Source organism: Berghia stephanieae, chromosome 1, assembly GCF_034508935.2.
Source record: "Berghia stephanieae isolate SIO BIC M18660-M18661 chromosome 1, UCSD_Bste_1.3, whole genome shotgun sequence".
NCBI lineage: Eukaryota > Metazoa > Mollusca > Gastropoda > Nudibranchia > Aeolidiidae > Berghia > Berghia stephanieae.
The window spans coordinates 58,110,459-58,124,999 of NC_088360.1; the positions used below are offsets into that span (position 1 = coordinate 58,110,459).

At 33.4% G+C, this 14,541-nt stretch overlaps 1 protein-coding gene across 3 annotated transcripts in view; it reads right to left on the minus strand.

Moving 5' to 3' along the window:
* Nucleotides 1–14,541, minus strand: part of LOC144978306 (lipoxygenase homology domain-containing protein 1-like) — a gene marked incomplete at its 5' end in the record, with an annotated part of 84,041 nt that overhangs the window by 45,005 nt on the left and 24,495 nt on the right. For all 3 annotated transcript variants that reach the window (XM_078924180.1, XM_078924170.1, XM_078924188.1), the window contains 16 exon segments: nucleotides 69–298; nucleotides 604–729; nucleotides 1,286–1,525; nucleotides 1,881–2,013; nucleotides 3,265–3,521; nucleotides 5,405–5,455; nucleotides 5,798–6,008; nucleotides 6,508–6,665; nucleotides 7,275–7,407; nucleotides 8,638–8,724; nucleotides 9,954–10,123; nucleotides 10,703–10,782; nucleotides 11,104–11,264; nucleotides 11,674–11,828; nucleotides 12,238–12,370; nucleotides 13,362–13,451. In XM_078924180.1, coding sequence (XP_078780306.1) covers nucleotides 69–298; nucleotides 604–729; nucleotides 1,286–1,525; nucleotides 1,881–2,013; nucleotides 3,265–3,521; nucleotides 5,405–5,455; nucleotides 5,798–6,008; nucleotides 6,508–6,665; nucleotides 7,275–7,407; nucleotides 8,638–8,724; nucleotides 9,954–10,123; nucleotides 10,703–10,782; nucleotides 11,104–11,264; nucleotides 11,674–11,828; nucleotides 12,238–12,370; nucleotides 13,362–13,451 — 2,415 coding nt within the window.

Sequence of the window (14,541 nt, forward strand, 5' to 3'; positions counted from 1 at the left end):
TCATGAATGTGAAACATAATATTTTGTTGTTATAAATCTTTTAGTTGGCACCTAACCTAACTTCATACCTCTGTGTGTAAAATTGAACCTTTATTCAAAGCGTCATTTTTGTTGAGATGAATAGGTCCAGAATGTCCTGTGGTGCCATACAACCAAATATGAACAGCATCTGTTGTGTTAGCATTGTCGTGTTCACCTGTCCACGCCCACACACTCCAAGAACCATTGCTCTCAGGGAAATGGTGGCCCGTGGCTTTTGTATTAATACCAGTTGGAAGGGATGATGCCAAAACTGTTTCTGTATGTTTAAAAAGTTGATAATTTTAAAAATGTAAATCAATATTAATTTCTCCACTTCTTCCATTATCAACAGATGTATTTTCATTCCTTTTTTTAAAATCATACCTTTAAAAAACATTTTATAATATAAAGAACGTTTTGATTCTTTGTGCAACTTTTCTCTTGAAGCTATGAAAAATTGATAATGAATTGACACCACTTTACACTGTATTTTTTAGGTATGAAACGAGGCTGTATATTTCATGAACTAAGATTAAAACAAAATCAACTTTTTAATAGACAAATGAAATCAAGATTCATTACCTGGGAGATTTAAAGACACTGCACTGTTTTCGTTGTCATCTAGCCAAGTATTGGCAGTGAAAACAAACTCTGATAGGGAGGACAGACTTTCCATGACTTTCACAAAGCCAACAAACCACTGTTTTGCTGTAGAAAAAAATACGAGAAAGATTTTATACTTTCTCTTTACGCCATCTTTTAACATTGTCAATTCGACAAATGTCTACACTTTAATCAAAATATTATTTTTGAACATTCTTTCCAATACTAAACAATTTTTCTATATCAGTGGTATAACTGTAACAAAATAACATAACTATCCAATAATATATAGAGACAACAACCTCATAAATATCATTTATAATTCATGATTCTTTTTCATACCTATCCATTCTGTCTTGAAAATAAATGCAATAACTAAAAAGAAAAGTAATACAAGGATAGATATGAAAAATAAAATTTATGTAAATAAAATTGGAGGTTCCCATAGCTCAATTGGTAGTGTTCGCCTAATAAAGCAATGGGGCCCGTCCAACCAGCATTGATTGGGTCTGTATGATCTGGAGCAGAGTACTTTGAAACAGACGAACATCCTATCCAAAGGGCATCCAATTGCCGTTTAATGTAACAGAAAGCGTGATAAAACCCATGGCTCTTATTGGGGACAATATTTCTTTTACTATTAAATCATCAAGGTATTTACCTCTGCCTCTCCCTTCAAATCCAAGTCTCACACTCATAATTTCGCCAACACTGACAGCCTCCAGCATGTACACATCCAGAACTCCATCTGACATACAATCAGACACATTACTAAGAGGATTACTCAATAGCTGTTGTCCAGTCTCCCCATTGGAACCAATTAGATTCACAGTGCAAATTCCACCATGGGCGCCAGCATTTTTTATGCTTCCAGTTTGAATTAGGACCACATAGCGAAGCACTGAAAGAAAACACAAGACAGTGGGCACTTTATTGTATTTCATAAAGGTTGAACAAATTGAACTCACATATAAGAGAAGAGTAAATGGGAAAATCAGTGGGTTATAACATCTCAATTTGGAGAGCACTCATCACACAATGACTTGGGTTTTTTTCCTGAACCTTCAATCAACCCAGCAGTCAGTGGGTAGTTGGCTTTATTAGATCAGCCAGAAAGTACTTTGCAAAAGCTTTGATTCATATGGTTATCCTATTTTTTAACGATCAGAGTATCCATACCCCACAATAGAAATAGAACCATCATTTCATTAGTAGTAAATAAAGAATGGATTAAAAGTTCAAGCCAACAAATCTACCTGCTGAGGGCATACATCCAGGTATATCCACAGCCTTTTCTCGGAACAACTGCTTGTCTTCTTTGTCTTCTGACAACCAGCGATCAAAGGGAAACAAGCACTTGTAACCCGATTCTCCATGTTCCATATGGACCTATTAGAATGGAAAATCAAAGAGTGTTACATTGAGTATATGTAAAAAATAACAATTAAAAAAAACAACAAAAAATAAAAACAACCAAAAAAAATAAAAAATAAAAAACCAGCAAAAAAAACTCTTCTCCTTTGGTGTTCAAACAAATCTCCTTTATTCTTTAAAATTTAAGAAATTCCATTAACAGTAATCCTATATCCTAAGTGACATTAATCACTGATTTTAAGGAATTATTTTTTTTTCGTTAAAAATGAAACATGAGCTTAAGCTTCCATTATAAAAGGAAGGACCAAAAGTGAATATTCCCCAAGCAAATGCAGACAATATACACAAAGATAATAAATTTAAAAAATAAAAAATAAACTATTTATTCATCCCACAGGGAAAATTTGTCTCTAGGGTCTATTCCTAGGGAAGACTGGAAAAACCAAGGCGTCAGCCTCATTGCAGCACCGCAAATTGAACTAGTGCAAAGTGACTTGCTCAAGCACAGCAGGTATTCGAACTCGGTACCTTTCGGCTACCACTGATTAAACCTGATTAAATATTTAAGCACATCTTTTTTTTTCAAAGAGAAATTAGTATTAGTTTGAAGGGTAACGTGAAAGTGTGGATGAAAGGAAGATTAATAAGAAGCCATAGTAAAAGTTTCCTGAAGCTTGACTGTTTGAGTTATTGCTTTGGACTTAGCCAAATAATAATACATCTGCTCAAACAGAGCAATCCATCTGAACATAGTCCTTAATGACTAAAGATCTCCAAAAACTTAACAGTGAATATCAGTTAAAGAATAAGGTACTAAACGACATTGTAAATTTAAGGAATATTTTAATTGTAGAACTTAAGAAAAAGTAACAATCCTCATATGATGATAAATCTTCTTCAGGGGACACTGGTCAATCTACTACAAAGTGTTATTCCACCAGACTAATTTTTAGCTCACTTACCTCTTATTCTGAGTGTTTCATGCAAAACACTGACAATATACTGATCCTGATCGATTACACACAAGATGCTCCATCAATTAGGACATTAAAGCCCCATGGTAACCTAGTATTATGGGATATTTATATTTACCTCACGCATTATCCATCCACTTCCCTGACATTAATATTTTCTTATCTTCATTCAAAAGATTTCATACCAGTTCTATTACAAGAATTCCTTATTCAATCACAATCTATAATAAAGATAAATAAATCAAGCGACAAAAATATGACAAAATAAAATGAAAAGTGTTGTAGTACAGACCCAGTCAACGTGCCAAGATGGATCAGCATTACGATTATCATGTTCCAGTCGAATTTTTCGGATTTCTCCAATTTCTGCAATGTCAATATCAAACACAGACTCCTTCCCCTGGTCAAAGAGAGACATTGTCGGACTTCCATCTCCCAGAGGAATAGGATGGGAATAGTCTTTGCTTCCCATGATTGTGAGGTATACTTGGGCATGAGTCTCAGCACCAGGGAAATCGCTGGTCCTCACAGTCACTTTCCATTTGCCCTCTGCAATGATTGAGAGAAACAGAAATTACTGAATTTAATGGTGACTGTAAAATGATCAGGACAGATTGAATCACTCAATTTCAAAATATTATCGGAATTGAGAAAGATTGAAAGAGAGAGAGAGAGAGAGAGAGAGAGAGAGAGAGAGAGAGAGAGAGAGAGAGAGAGAGAGAGAGAGAGAGAGTGAGAGAGAAACTAGATCAAAATGATAGTTTGAGAGTTCGTACAAGACGTGGTAGAGAATTATTCAATATTTCATGAAAGAACAACGTGTATGAAATCTATTTTTTGGGGGGTACTAATTGGATATCAGAAACAGCCGAGTAAACTGACTAATAAATATTGTTAAAAAAAGATATCCACAAATGTTTCTTATATATTTGATATATGAATAAAATAAACATTTTATACAAATAGAGTTGTTGCCGTACTTATTTGACAGAAACATTTGACGTCAACTAATCCTTATATCTTGTTATAGTATCAAACCTCAAAAACATAGATAATGTATCAAATTTCGTCCCCATATCATTATCATTCAGACAAATTGGTCCAAATAACCCCTCAACTTCTACATTCTTTGATCTGTTGAGCAATTTTCTCAACTATACACTAAAATGGTTGAGAAACCTTTTAACGTTCCTTTCACAATCCCATCACCATCAGGCGGACGGGACAATTAATAAATATTGTTCTGCTGATGAAGGGTTTGTACCCGAAATGTCCATTGTCTGTACTGTTCCCATCTGAAACCTTTACATTTTCACCTTTTCATTAGTACTCTCTAAACTGTTTATTGCTAATAAAAAAATCTTGCCGCACATCTTGTCTTTTACATCGCCTGACAGGCAAGAGGATTAAGATAAGGACAATGAAAGGCCAAAGGTCATTCCAATATAACATAATCCAGTTAGTGAAAAGTTTAGTAATGCAAAGAAGAGTCGTTTTAAAGTTATGTGGAAATGATCTATCTTTTAAAAACACTTAAACCTGAAAAATCATAAGCACCCATAAATATTTCGAAGTCACTTTATCTTGCCAAAATTTTCTGTGTTTGAAGAAGATGTCACGAGAATGCCTTGATAGTTGAATGAGATCCAAATGGTGAGTATATGTTATTATGCAGTCTTTTCTAAAATGTTCTGTCTTTGACATGTACAAAAAAAGTAATTTTCATAATTTGTATACTAATTAATTGAGTAAAAATGGATTTCATTTGAGAACTAAACACAAGTAAAGAAAGATTATATTAATCAACTCTGTTTCTGATACTGCAATCACTAAGTTGTTGATGGATTTATATTCCAAACTGCTTCAAATTAAAACCTTGTTTTTCAGTTCAGTCCAAATGACCTGTATGAAATATCTCTTTCTATGCTCCAAAGACTAATAAATCTTCTGAGTACAAATAAAAAATATTGTTTTTATTATCAACCATTCTCCTGATTTATTCTCGGTGACTAGCTTTATTATTTCATTTGAAGAACATTTTTGAAAACGTTGTCCTATCGTCTAATTACTCTTTCTTCTTGATTTAAAACTTATTTTTATATAACAATGTGTCTCTGGTTTCCATAACCTATGCAGTTGTTATCTTCTGGTATGTGTTAATAACATTTCTATGGAATCCATCTTATTTCAGAAAGATTGATTACATAACTTTCATTTAAAATATGACGAGAATCTATGCATCAGAAGAGTGTATATTTATATTGTTTATATTAGTCTATATTTTCTCGTTCTGATCACTTAGTGTGTTAATTTAAGAAAAGTGACTATTTTCACACATTTTTACATATTGTCATATACATATCAAAAGCAAACTGAGGAATACAATGATTCTTAAAACGACCACACATGAACACAAACCTTGCAAAACTTACCACATTCATTCGGTATATTGTTGGTCTTTGGTCCTGGAACATTTGGCAGATCTGGTAGATTTATAATAATTTGAGATGAACAAAAATTGATATCTAGTAAAATATAAATGTTATATATACATAAATACACACACACACACACACACGCATACATACATACACAAACATCTCACCTTCCCAGTGCAGAAAAAAACCCCTGAGAATAAGCAATACAAACATACAAAAAGGAACCATTGATTTTCCATTTAAAATCAGAAAATAATTTAAAAAAAAAAAAAAAAATATAGAAATAAATAAGAAAATAAGTAAATAAATAAACAAATTAAGGCAGGTAGAAAATGAGAGATAAACATATTCAAAACTGCAAGATTACTATAATATGTGGTTACTAACTCATAAGCCTGAGCGTCCTTTCAATCTTCCCATCATCCTCTCCCTCGTCCAGCCACCTTCCACATGGGAAAATCAATGGACTAGGCTTTCCGACCTCTGTTACGGTGACTGACTCCAAAAACCAACCAGAACCAGGCCCATGCCCATCGTGACCGATGACAATACTCTCGAGGTCTTTTAGATCTACAGCTTCTATGACAAATGTATCTTCCTGTTTGAAAAAATATATGGAATGGGCATTTAAGATTCTAACAAGATGACTGTTAAAGAACTCCGTGGCAAAATTTGTTGTTGTTTTTTTTTTTTTTTTGCATTCCTCTGATTAGATTGTCATAAACTAAAGATGCAAATTAGTGTGGAGAAAAAAAATATATGGCCTGTTTATCCAGGCTCGAATCTTATAATTTCATTTTTAATTTCATTAAAGTCAATATGTAATCAAGCTAATAAGCAAAAGTATAATAGTCTGACATATTCCTTTATCTATACTATCAATGCTATAGCATCATGATTTCATCTCAATTAGATTTAATGAAATTTTGACCATAAAAGATGGCAAAAAATCTAATTCCATGATAAACTTTATTCAGATTATTTTCAAAGCTGTTTTTGAGAACTCATTACGAGCATTTTCTAAATTTTTATAATGCACATGTATTAATGAAGATGAGTGTGAATACAGATTCTTTTGTAAAAACATATTCTCTTACCTGACCACGCATAAATTTTCGTTTTCCAGAATTTTTTCCTTTGTGTAATACTCTTCTACCTGAGTCCCCTTGAGACCCAAAGAGATTGACATAGACTGTGGCATCTGTCTCTGCTGCCCAATGATCTCCTGTGATCACCACAAGTTCATAACACTTGACTTGGTATGAGAAAAAAAGAAGAAATATTTCTTATATTTCCAATATAAAGGTGAATTTCAAGCAAGTTGGCTCTAATTAAATCCTTAAATATTTTTTAAAGCTTAAGATTTATGCAATTCAGTTCAAAATGAGCATCAACAAAATCATCCTTTTATGGTGAACATTTACTTAGAGGGAACAGTGTAAAAAGTTTTGAGAAAGAAAAAATAAAAATATTGTTTGTTTGGAAAATAAATAATACATTGTCAGAAGAAAAATTAATAGTCCTTAGGACCCATTAAACCCATGGAGCCGGAGTTTAACCCAGTTTCTATAGCATGAAAAAGGCAACAGCATTTGCTTGCTACCCTTTAGATAGGACACTAGTCTATCGTAAAGTACTTTCCGCTAGATCTAACGGACCCAACTACCCAATCACTGCTGGGTGGACAGGAGCGGCGGGGGGGGGGGGGGGGGGGGTGAAGGTCGGAAAAGACTCTCAACTACACCCGGGCTTTATCTTGGACCCTTTCTGTGTGAAGCGAGTGCTCTACCAATTGAGCTATCCAGAAAATCATTGGATAAAATGAAACTTCTTTTAAAGAAAATAAAAGTAAATATTTACACACCTTGTTGCAATTCCCTTCCAGATGATACAACAGGAAGTTCTCTTGATAAATCTCCATCCTCCATGTCACGAGACATCCAACGATTGAAGATGAAGGTAAAAATCTCTCCTGTAGATTTGTCTTCCATTTTCACCTATCGAAATAATGAATTCACATTTTTATATTAGAAATATTCACTTTTAAAGTACAAGTCTGATTTAATCAGTCATGAAGCCTATTCTATACCTAATTATCATGATGTAACAAGATGTGTCACAAATGACTGGCCACTCATTAACACTAAAACCAGATGCCTAAATTTAAAGAAACAAAAAGACTGGTGCCACATCATGAGGTATGAGCAATGAAAAACTCTGTACAAAAGGTCAAATGACCTCATTTAGATATCATGTGGATCTGTATATAATAATAATAATAATAACAATAATAATAATAATAATAATAATAATAATATAATAATAATAATAATAATAATAATAATAATAATAATAATAATAATATACTTTATTCATCCAAAAAACTGGAAATTCGTTTGCAGATGTGGCATGCATAAAAATGTATAAATATAAAATTTACATCAGCCAATTCAATGATGAGCATTATTCTGAAAGTGTCCCGTATTTCCCGAAAAACAAAGCTTGAATTCCACTGCCTAAGAGCCGAAAGAGTAGATTTAAAAAATTCACCAGTGGTGGCAGAGATGAGGGTGCTTGGTAAGTGATTCCAGTCCTGGATGGAACACATAAAGTTTTGGTATTCTTCTGTTGGTAAAATGACTGCTTCAGCTACATCTGGTTTTGTGCGTGCCTCTATGATCTCACGTTTAATTTGAGTGTGTTATTCAGGCAGCATGCTGCTCGGCATTATATTCTTTCTATGCTGTTGCTGTCTTTCTTGATATGTGGGTCCCATTTGATGCTCCTGTTTTCCATGAAGGGTCTAACAAAAGATGTGTATGCCAGCTCTTTGAGGTGTTACGGGAAATATTTTAGGTTTCTTCTAATGTTGCTCAGGATGTTTTTAGCTTTGTGATATATGTTATTCATGTTGTTTGACCATTTTTAATTTTCACTTATTTGGATGTCTATGTATGGATCTTTTCTTACATTTTCCAGTGCATTGTTGTTGAGAATGTAATTGAAGGATGATGGATTATTAGTAAATCAAGTCAAATAAAACGCCAACTGGGATTCGGGATACAAAACTTTTTATATTCCCCCATCTAATGTTGGTATTGTCAAGAGTCTGGGAATACCTCAGACTAAAAATGTTACACAAAATAGCATGATATTCATTATATATATGTTTCTTTTAAACATATTGACAACAATATTGACAAACATATTATTTTCAATTATATTACCTCTTCAAGATGCCATGCTTTCCAGCCTGTATTGTCTTCACGTGTGATTCGGATCTTGTAGATGTCCCCAATGTCACCAGTGGCTACCTGTTTGAATGTGATAGGAAATGTCAATTTGTAACAAGTCTTTTCAATATTACTAGGGTTTGCTCCTGTCTGGTCAGATTAATCACAATTGAATAACGAAAAGACAGAAATAAAATAAACATGAACTAAATATAAGGAGGATCATTTTATGGTATAAATAATATTCACCAGTTAAATGAAATGAAAAACATTAAAAAGTATGCCCATGTCCCATCCAGATGTATGAAAAGAAGACTGATATACGGGGGTGAGTCAAAAAGTAATGGGACTTATTGAATCAATAACATGCATTATACCTCAGATTAAAGCTTGCCATTAGCCGAGTAGAATGCTACTTCTCAAAATATTCTCCACCTCTCTCCATTGCCACAATCCACGTTTTTGTCAGGTCTTGTATCCCGTCCTCATAAAATTGAGTTCACTGAACTTTGAGCCAATTTTTTACTACTGCCTTGGCTTCTTCATCATCTTCAAAGCAATGTCTCCTCATAGCCTCCTTCAGTGGACCAATAAGATGAAAGCCCACAAGTTTCAAACCTGAAGAATTAATAAGGAGGGTGTGACAGCGTTGTCCGTCAAAATGATGCAATTACCTTCCTTTTCCTGGCAATTGTGTGTGGAAGGGCATTTTCATGAAGAAAAAATACTCGTTCCATCTTCAAAGCCGGTCTAACTTGACAAATTCTTGCTTTCAGTTGATTCACGGTCTATTTGTACAGTTCAGAGTTGACAGTGGCTCCCTGTGAGAGGAAATCAACGAGGATTACGCCTCTAATGTCCCAAAACACTGTTGGCATAATTTTCCCAGCTGATCTCTCAGCTTTGAAGCTTTAGGTCTTTGGGGAAGAGGGGTGTCGCCATTCCAATGATTGTCTCTTCAACTCAGATTCAACCCACCTAAAACACTGCCTCTACAAAATGCCAGAGTTTTATAGACTTTACCAATGCATTTAGAAATGTTAATTGAGGTTTCTTCTTCAAAAACAATAAATTCAATGACAACTTTCTATCGATGATGGACATCAATGGCAGTCATTTTGAACTGTCATATCTTTGTCAAACTTTGAGTTCAAATGAGCCAAATATGACGTCACATGAAAAAGAAATGACCTCAGTAGGAGATTTGTCCCATTACTTTTTGACTCACCCTCGTACATCTATGATTATCATTATTTCTTATAAATGGAAATTTTAAAAACTAAATTCATAAATTCTTTTATAGACTTCACCTCAAATTCATCAATATTTCCTGGATCAAACAAATGATCAGTGGCTCCAGGTGCATACAATTCTATATCATCACTCCTGCCTTTATCTCCATAAACTACAAGGACAGCCTTGCATCCTTGGGAGGGGTGCGAGTCCTCAGCCGTTTCAACTGACATATGGTACTCTCCAACTGCAAAACAGCACAGTTAAGATAAAGTAATAAAAATTAGTTTATAATCAAATTCATCATCATCATCATCATCATCATCATCATCATCATCATCATCATCATCATCATCATCATCATTATCATCATCATTATCATCATCACCATTATAATTATACTACCATGGCAATTTCTGAAAATGCCACATGTCATATCATAATGTTCATGAATTACTTTCTTCAGACTCATGATAAAAAAATAGGATAGAAAGGAAATTCTTGATCTGAAGGACAACGTGGCGCAGTGGCATAGTCTTTGTCTATTAACCGGAGGTAGCAGGTTTGAAAAAAGACCCGCCATGCTAATTAGCTTTGAGCGAATCATCTCAGTCCAGCTCAGTGACTTAGGAATGAAAAATAAATCATTTAAGAAAAAGAATTTTAAAAAAAGACATAGTAGCAGATGACAAGAACATAACCGCTTTTTTAAAAAGTAGAAGCAATTCACGTTGTAGTGTAGCTCCATTTTTGGGAAAAATAAGGAAGAAAAAGAAACTCCTGATTTTAACAGAAAAAAAAAAGATCTATTTAAAAATGAACTTACGGGATTGTTTCTTTTCTGGCTTTGGTTGTGGGAATAGCTCTCGGCGGGTCTCTTTGTCATCAAAACCAGCATCAAACCATCTGGTTGGATTTTGTTAAAAAATCATGTTTGAAAGGGATGATTAAATAAGAAATTACTCTGCCATTTTATATTCATATACGGCATTAATTTTAAATTGCAGATTACATATTTACATCATCATAAGTGACTTGAATTTGTATAATTGGATTTAAAATTTGAGAAAAAAAAAGTATAAAAGAAAACTGTAGTCATCATGATGACATGGTGATAGTGGTTATGATGATGATGATGATGATGATGATGATGATCTAGGTGATAATGATGATGATGCTGATTATGATGATGATGATGATGATGATTAAGAATGGTTGAAGCAGTACCTATCACAGGGGAAATAAAGTTCTTTCTGGCTATCTGAGTTGAGTTCTTTGACATTGACATGAGACAGATACCACCCATGGCCGGGTGTTGTGTTGTCATGGCCAATGGATAGAGACTTGATTTTATCAAGAGAAACTGCCTCGATGATAAATACATCCATCTATAAGAAAGTTAATAAATAAAATGACAATGCAATGAAGAAAAAAGCAAAACAATCACAATAGATCTCAAATATTTACATATGATTGGATGGATGAAATGAAAGACTGATAAAAGGATGTATAAATAGTAGATTAATTGATGGGTGGATGGACAAACAAAAGGTATGAAACATTGATGAATAGGTGGATTAATCAAATAAATAGGACATTGTGGATAGGATGGGTGGATGCATAGACGGAAGAACGGATCAATGGATGCATTGCAATTTGAATGGATAGATATATTAATTATTGAAAAGCAAGTGTAAATTTAAAAGAAAAAAAAAATCATAGCTACGTAATATCCTCAGTAGATGTTGCTTGGGTCATCAAAATCAAAAATATGTGTGAATTTGGTAAGACTCTTACTTTTCCTTGTGAGAACATGTTCCCACCAGAATGAGAATAGTAAAGCCTCCTGACTCCACAATCACCCCTCTCTCCCATCATATTAACAAAGATTGCCGCCTCTGTGCCTGCATCAGGAAGGTCTCCTGTATGTACCTTGATTTGGTAACGAATAACTGAGAACAAAGGGTCAAATTAGAAATGATTTGTAAAAAAAATATACATAAACTGTATTTATTATTTCAAATATTGAATACCTCATATTTTCATTTTCATGAGAACAAAATAAGCAGTCTTGATTACAAATATTCAGGATCCGATAGGGTATTTTACAATTTTGATGAACATCAGATTAATTCGTTATGAAAGAAAGATTAACAAATATGAACAATACAACCCTTTTTGAAATGATACTTTTTTTTTCTTTAACAATCATGATCTTTATCCATTGTATGTTTTCCTTCTTCTTCGTGTATCCATTGTATCAGTAAGGATTTCATTTCAAATAACCAGTGGGCTGACTATTCAGTTATCCAAAAGAAACTAACAAATTGAATAATTTTCCACAATAATATTATTACTTACTTGGCAAAGAAGGCTCGTCTTCTCGAATTCTCGGCACTTCCCTCCAAACATCAAAGTCATCTCTTTGTCGAGACATCCATCTGTCCACTTCAAATTCTAAACGGTTACCATGCGTGGTATCCACTAGAGCCAACTTTATGGAAAGAACAATGACTTAATATCAAAGTTTTAATATCATTAGGGAAACTCCTAATTAATTTCTAAAAACATCTTGTTGCTTTACAAAGTAAGCAATAAATAGTACTATTGACTACACCATTTTCAAAAAAACCCAGACAATCAGCCACCAACCCACCCATACCTACACATACACTCACAAACACACACACACACACACACACACACACACACATATATATATATATATATATATATATATATATATATATATATATATATATATATATATATATATATAAAATAATAAATAAATAAACCTAATTATTGAACACCCTCGTACCTACAACTACAAGTACCCACCGACACTCATATATATATATGTATATATATATATATATATATATATATATATAATATATATATATATATATATATATATATATATATATATATATATATATAATATATATATATATATATATATATATATAAATATAAATAATAGACTTATACATTAGCACAATCACAATTCTAAATTCGTAAATGAGCATTTATATATTTTAAAAAACTATGTATGAGTGCTTCCTGCCTTCATAATAAAATTTAATAAAAAATATATGAACACTTACATTAACAATGAATATCTAGTTTTACAAAAGGTATAAATAGCAATTGAACTATAAAGTAATATTTAAAAAAAAAAAAATAACGGTTACAAAGTAATTCATAAATGCAAATAGTTCTCTTTTGACATGTTTCTTTTTCAATTTTTGAGGAGAATGTATTCTGCAAGGTGGGGCCAGCTACAGGAAAAAAGACAATCTAGTCCTTGGAGCCGAGCAATGAAGATGTATTGGAGAATAATTGTGACAGAGATTCAGGCGGTATAAAGGTATTTAAATGTATAAATATTTACATTAAATTTGCATAGTCACTTAAAAAATGTACGTTTATTGACTATTACTTAATCACCTGCTTTAGTAAGCATGAAAAACAAAACTCACTTGATCAAGATGCCAGTCACAGCCTTCAACTTCTTCTTTTAGACCAATTCTGATTTTGTACAAACTGCCAATGTGGGGATAGATTGCCGCCTATTAAAGATGTCAAAAAATATGATTTTGTTAAACTGTAACTCAATTTAAGATGAATTGAGTAATGAATATTTTTTCATATCTCTTGTGTTTACTTTCCAATTGTTGTCACCTTAGTTATTTAGTGGGATTCATTCTGAAATTTGCTTTCAAGTAATATCCATTAAAAAATATTTAAAGCGACTTTGAGGAAATTCAATACCCTCTTCTGTTAAATTGATATTTATTGACATGTATATAAAACTCCAATGGAGTTCCACCTTGTCGTGGCTGGAGAGCTTGCGTGCCTCAATGATCCAAAGAGCTATGTCGTTGGGAGATTTATCTCCTGACAGGGTCACCCATGCTGAACAGGTCAACGGTGAGAAGCCAAAATAAAATTGATCCAATTGGAACATAGGTATGACACTTAAAACTGGCATGGAATTGAAATGGTGAACATTTCATGGATTTTTGTGTGTTCAACGACTTGATAATAGGAGGGACCATATTTCCACATAAGACGATTCATAAGACCACATGGACATCGCCCGACCATTTTACCATCCACAGAAAGTGGATGAAGAGCTTACAGGATGTGACAGTAAAGTGCGAAGCTGGTGCAGCATCAGACCATAAACTAGTAGTAGCAATACTTCAGATCAAGGCTTACAAAGGCAGAGCAGAGAGACCATTACATAAGTTTAATGTCCACAGTCTGATAGAGGCAGAGAAACAAAAAGAGTTTAGAATCGAATTGAGCAACCAATTTAGTGCGCTTGCAACTGTAAAAGAAAAGTTGATGACCACTGGCATAATCTGCAAGGTGTATGGAACTCAATATAATGTAAATCTGTTCTTGGGAAAAAGACTAAAAAAGCGAAAAGACTGGCTAACCACAGAGATATGGACCCTAATAGAAGAGAGGAAAAAGTTGAAAGACCTATTGAACCAAACTCAAGTTGAAAAGGACAAGACAGGAATCCAAAAGATTTACTCCGAGAAAACCAGGCAAGTAAAAAAGAGTGCAAGAAAAGGAAAAGATAAGAGAAACTTAATTGAGGAGCTGACCTCAGAAGCAGAAACTGCAACAGGACAAAGGAACATGAAG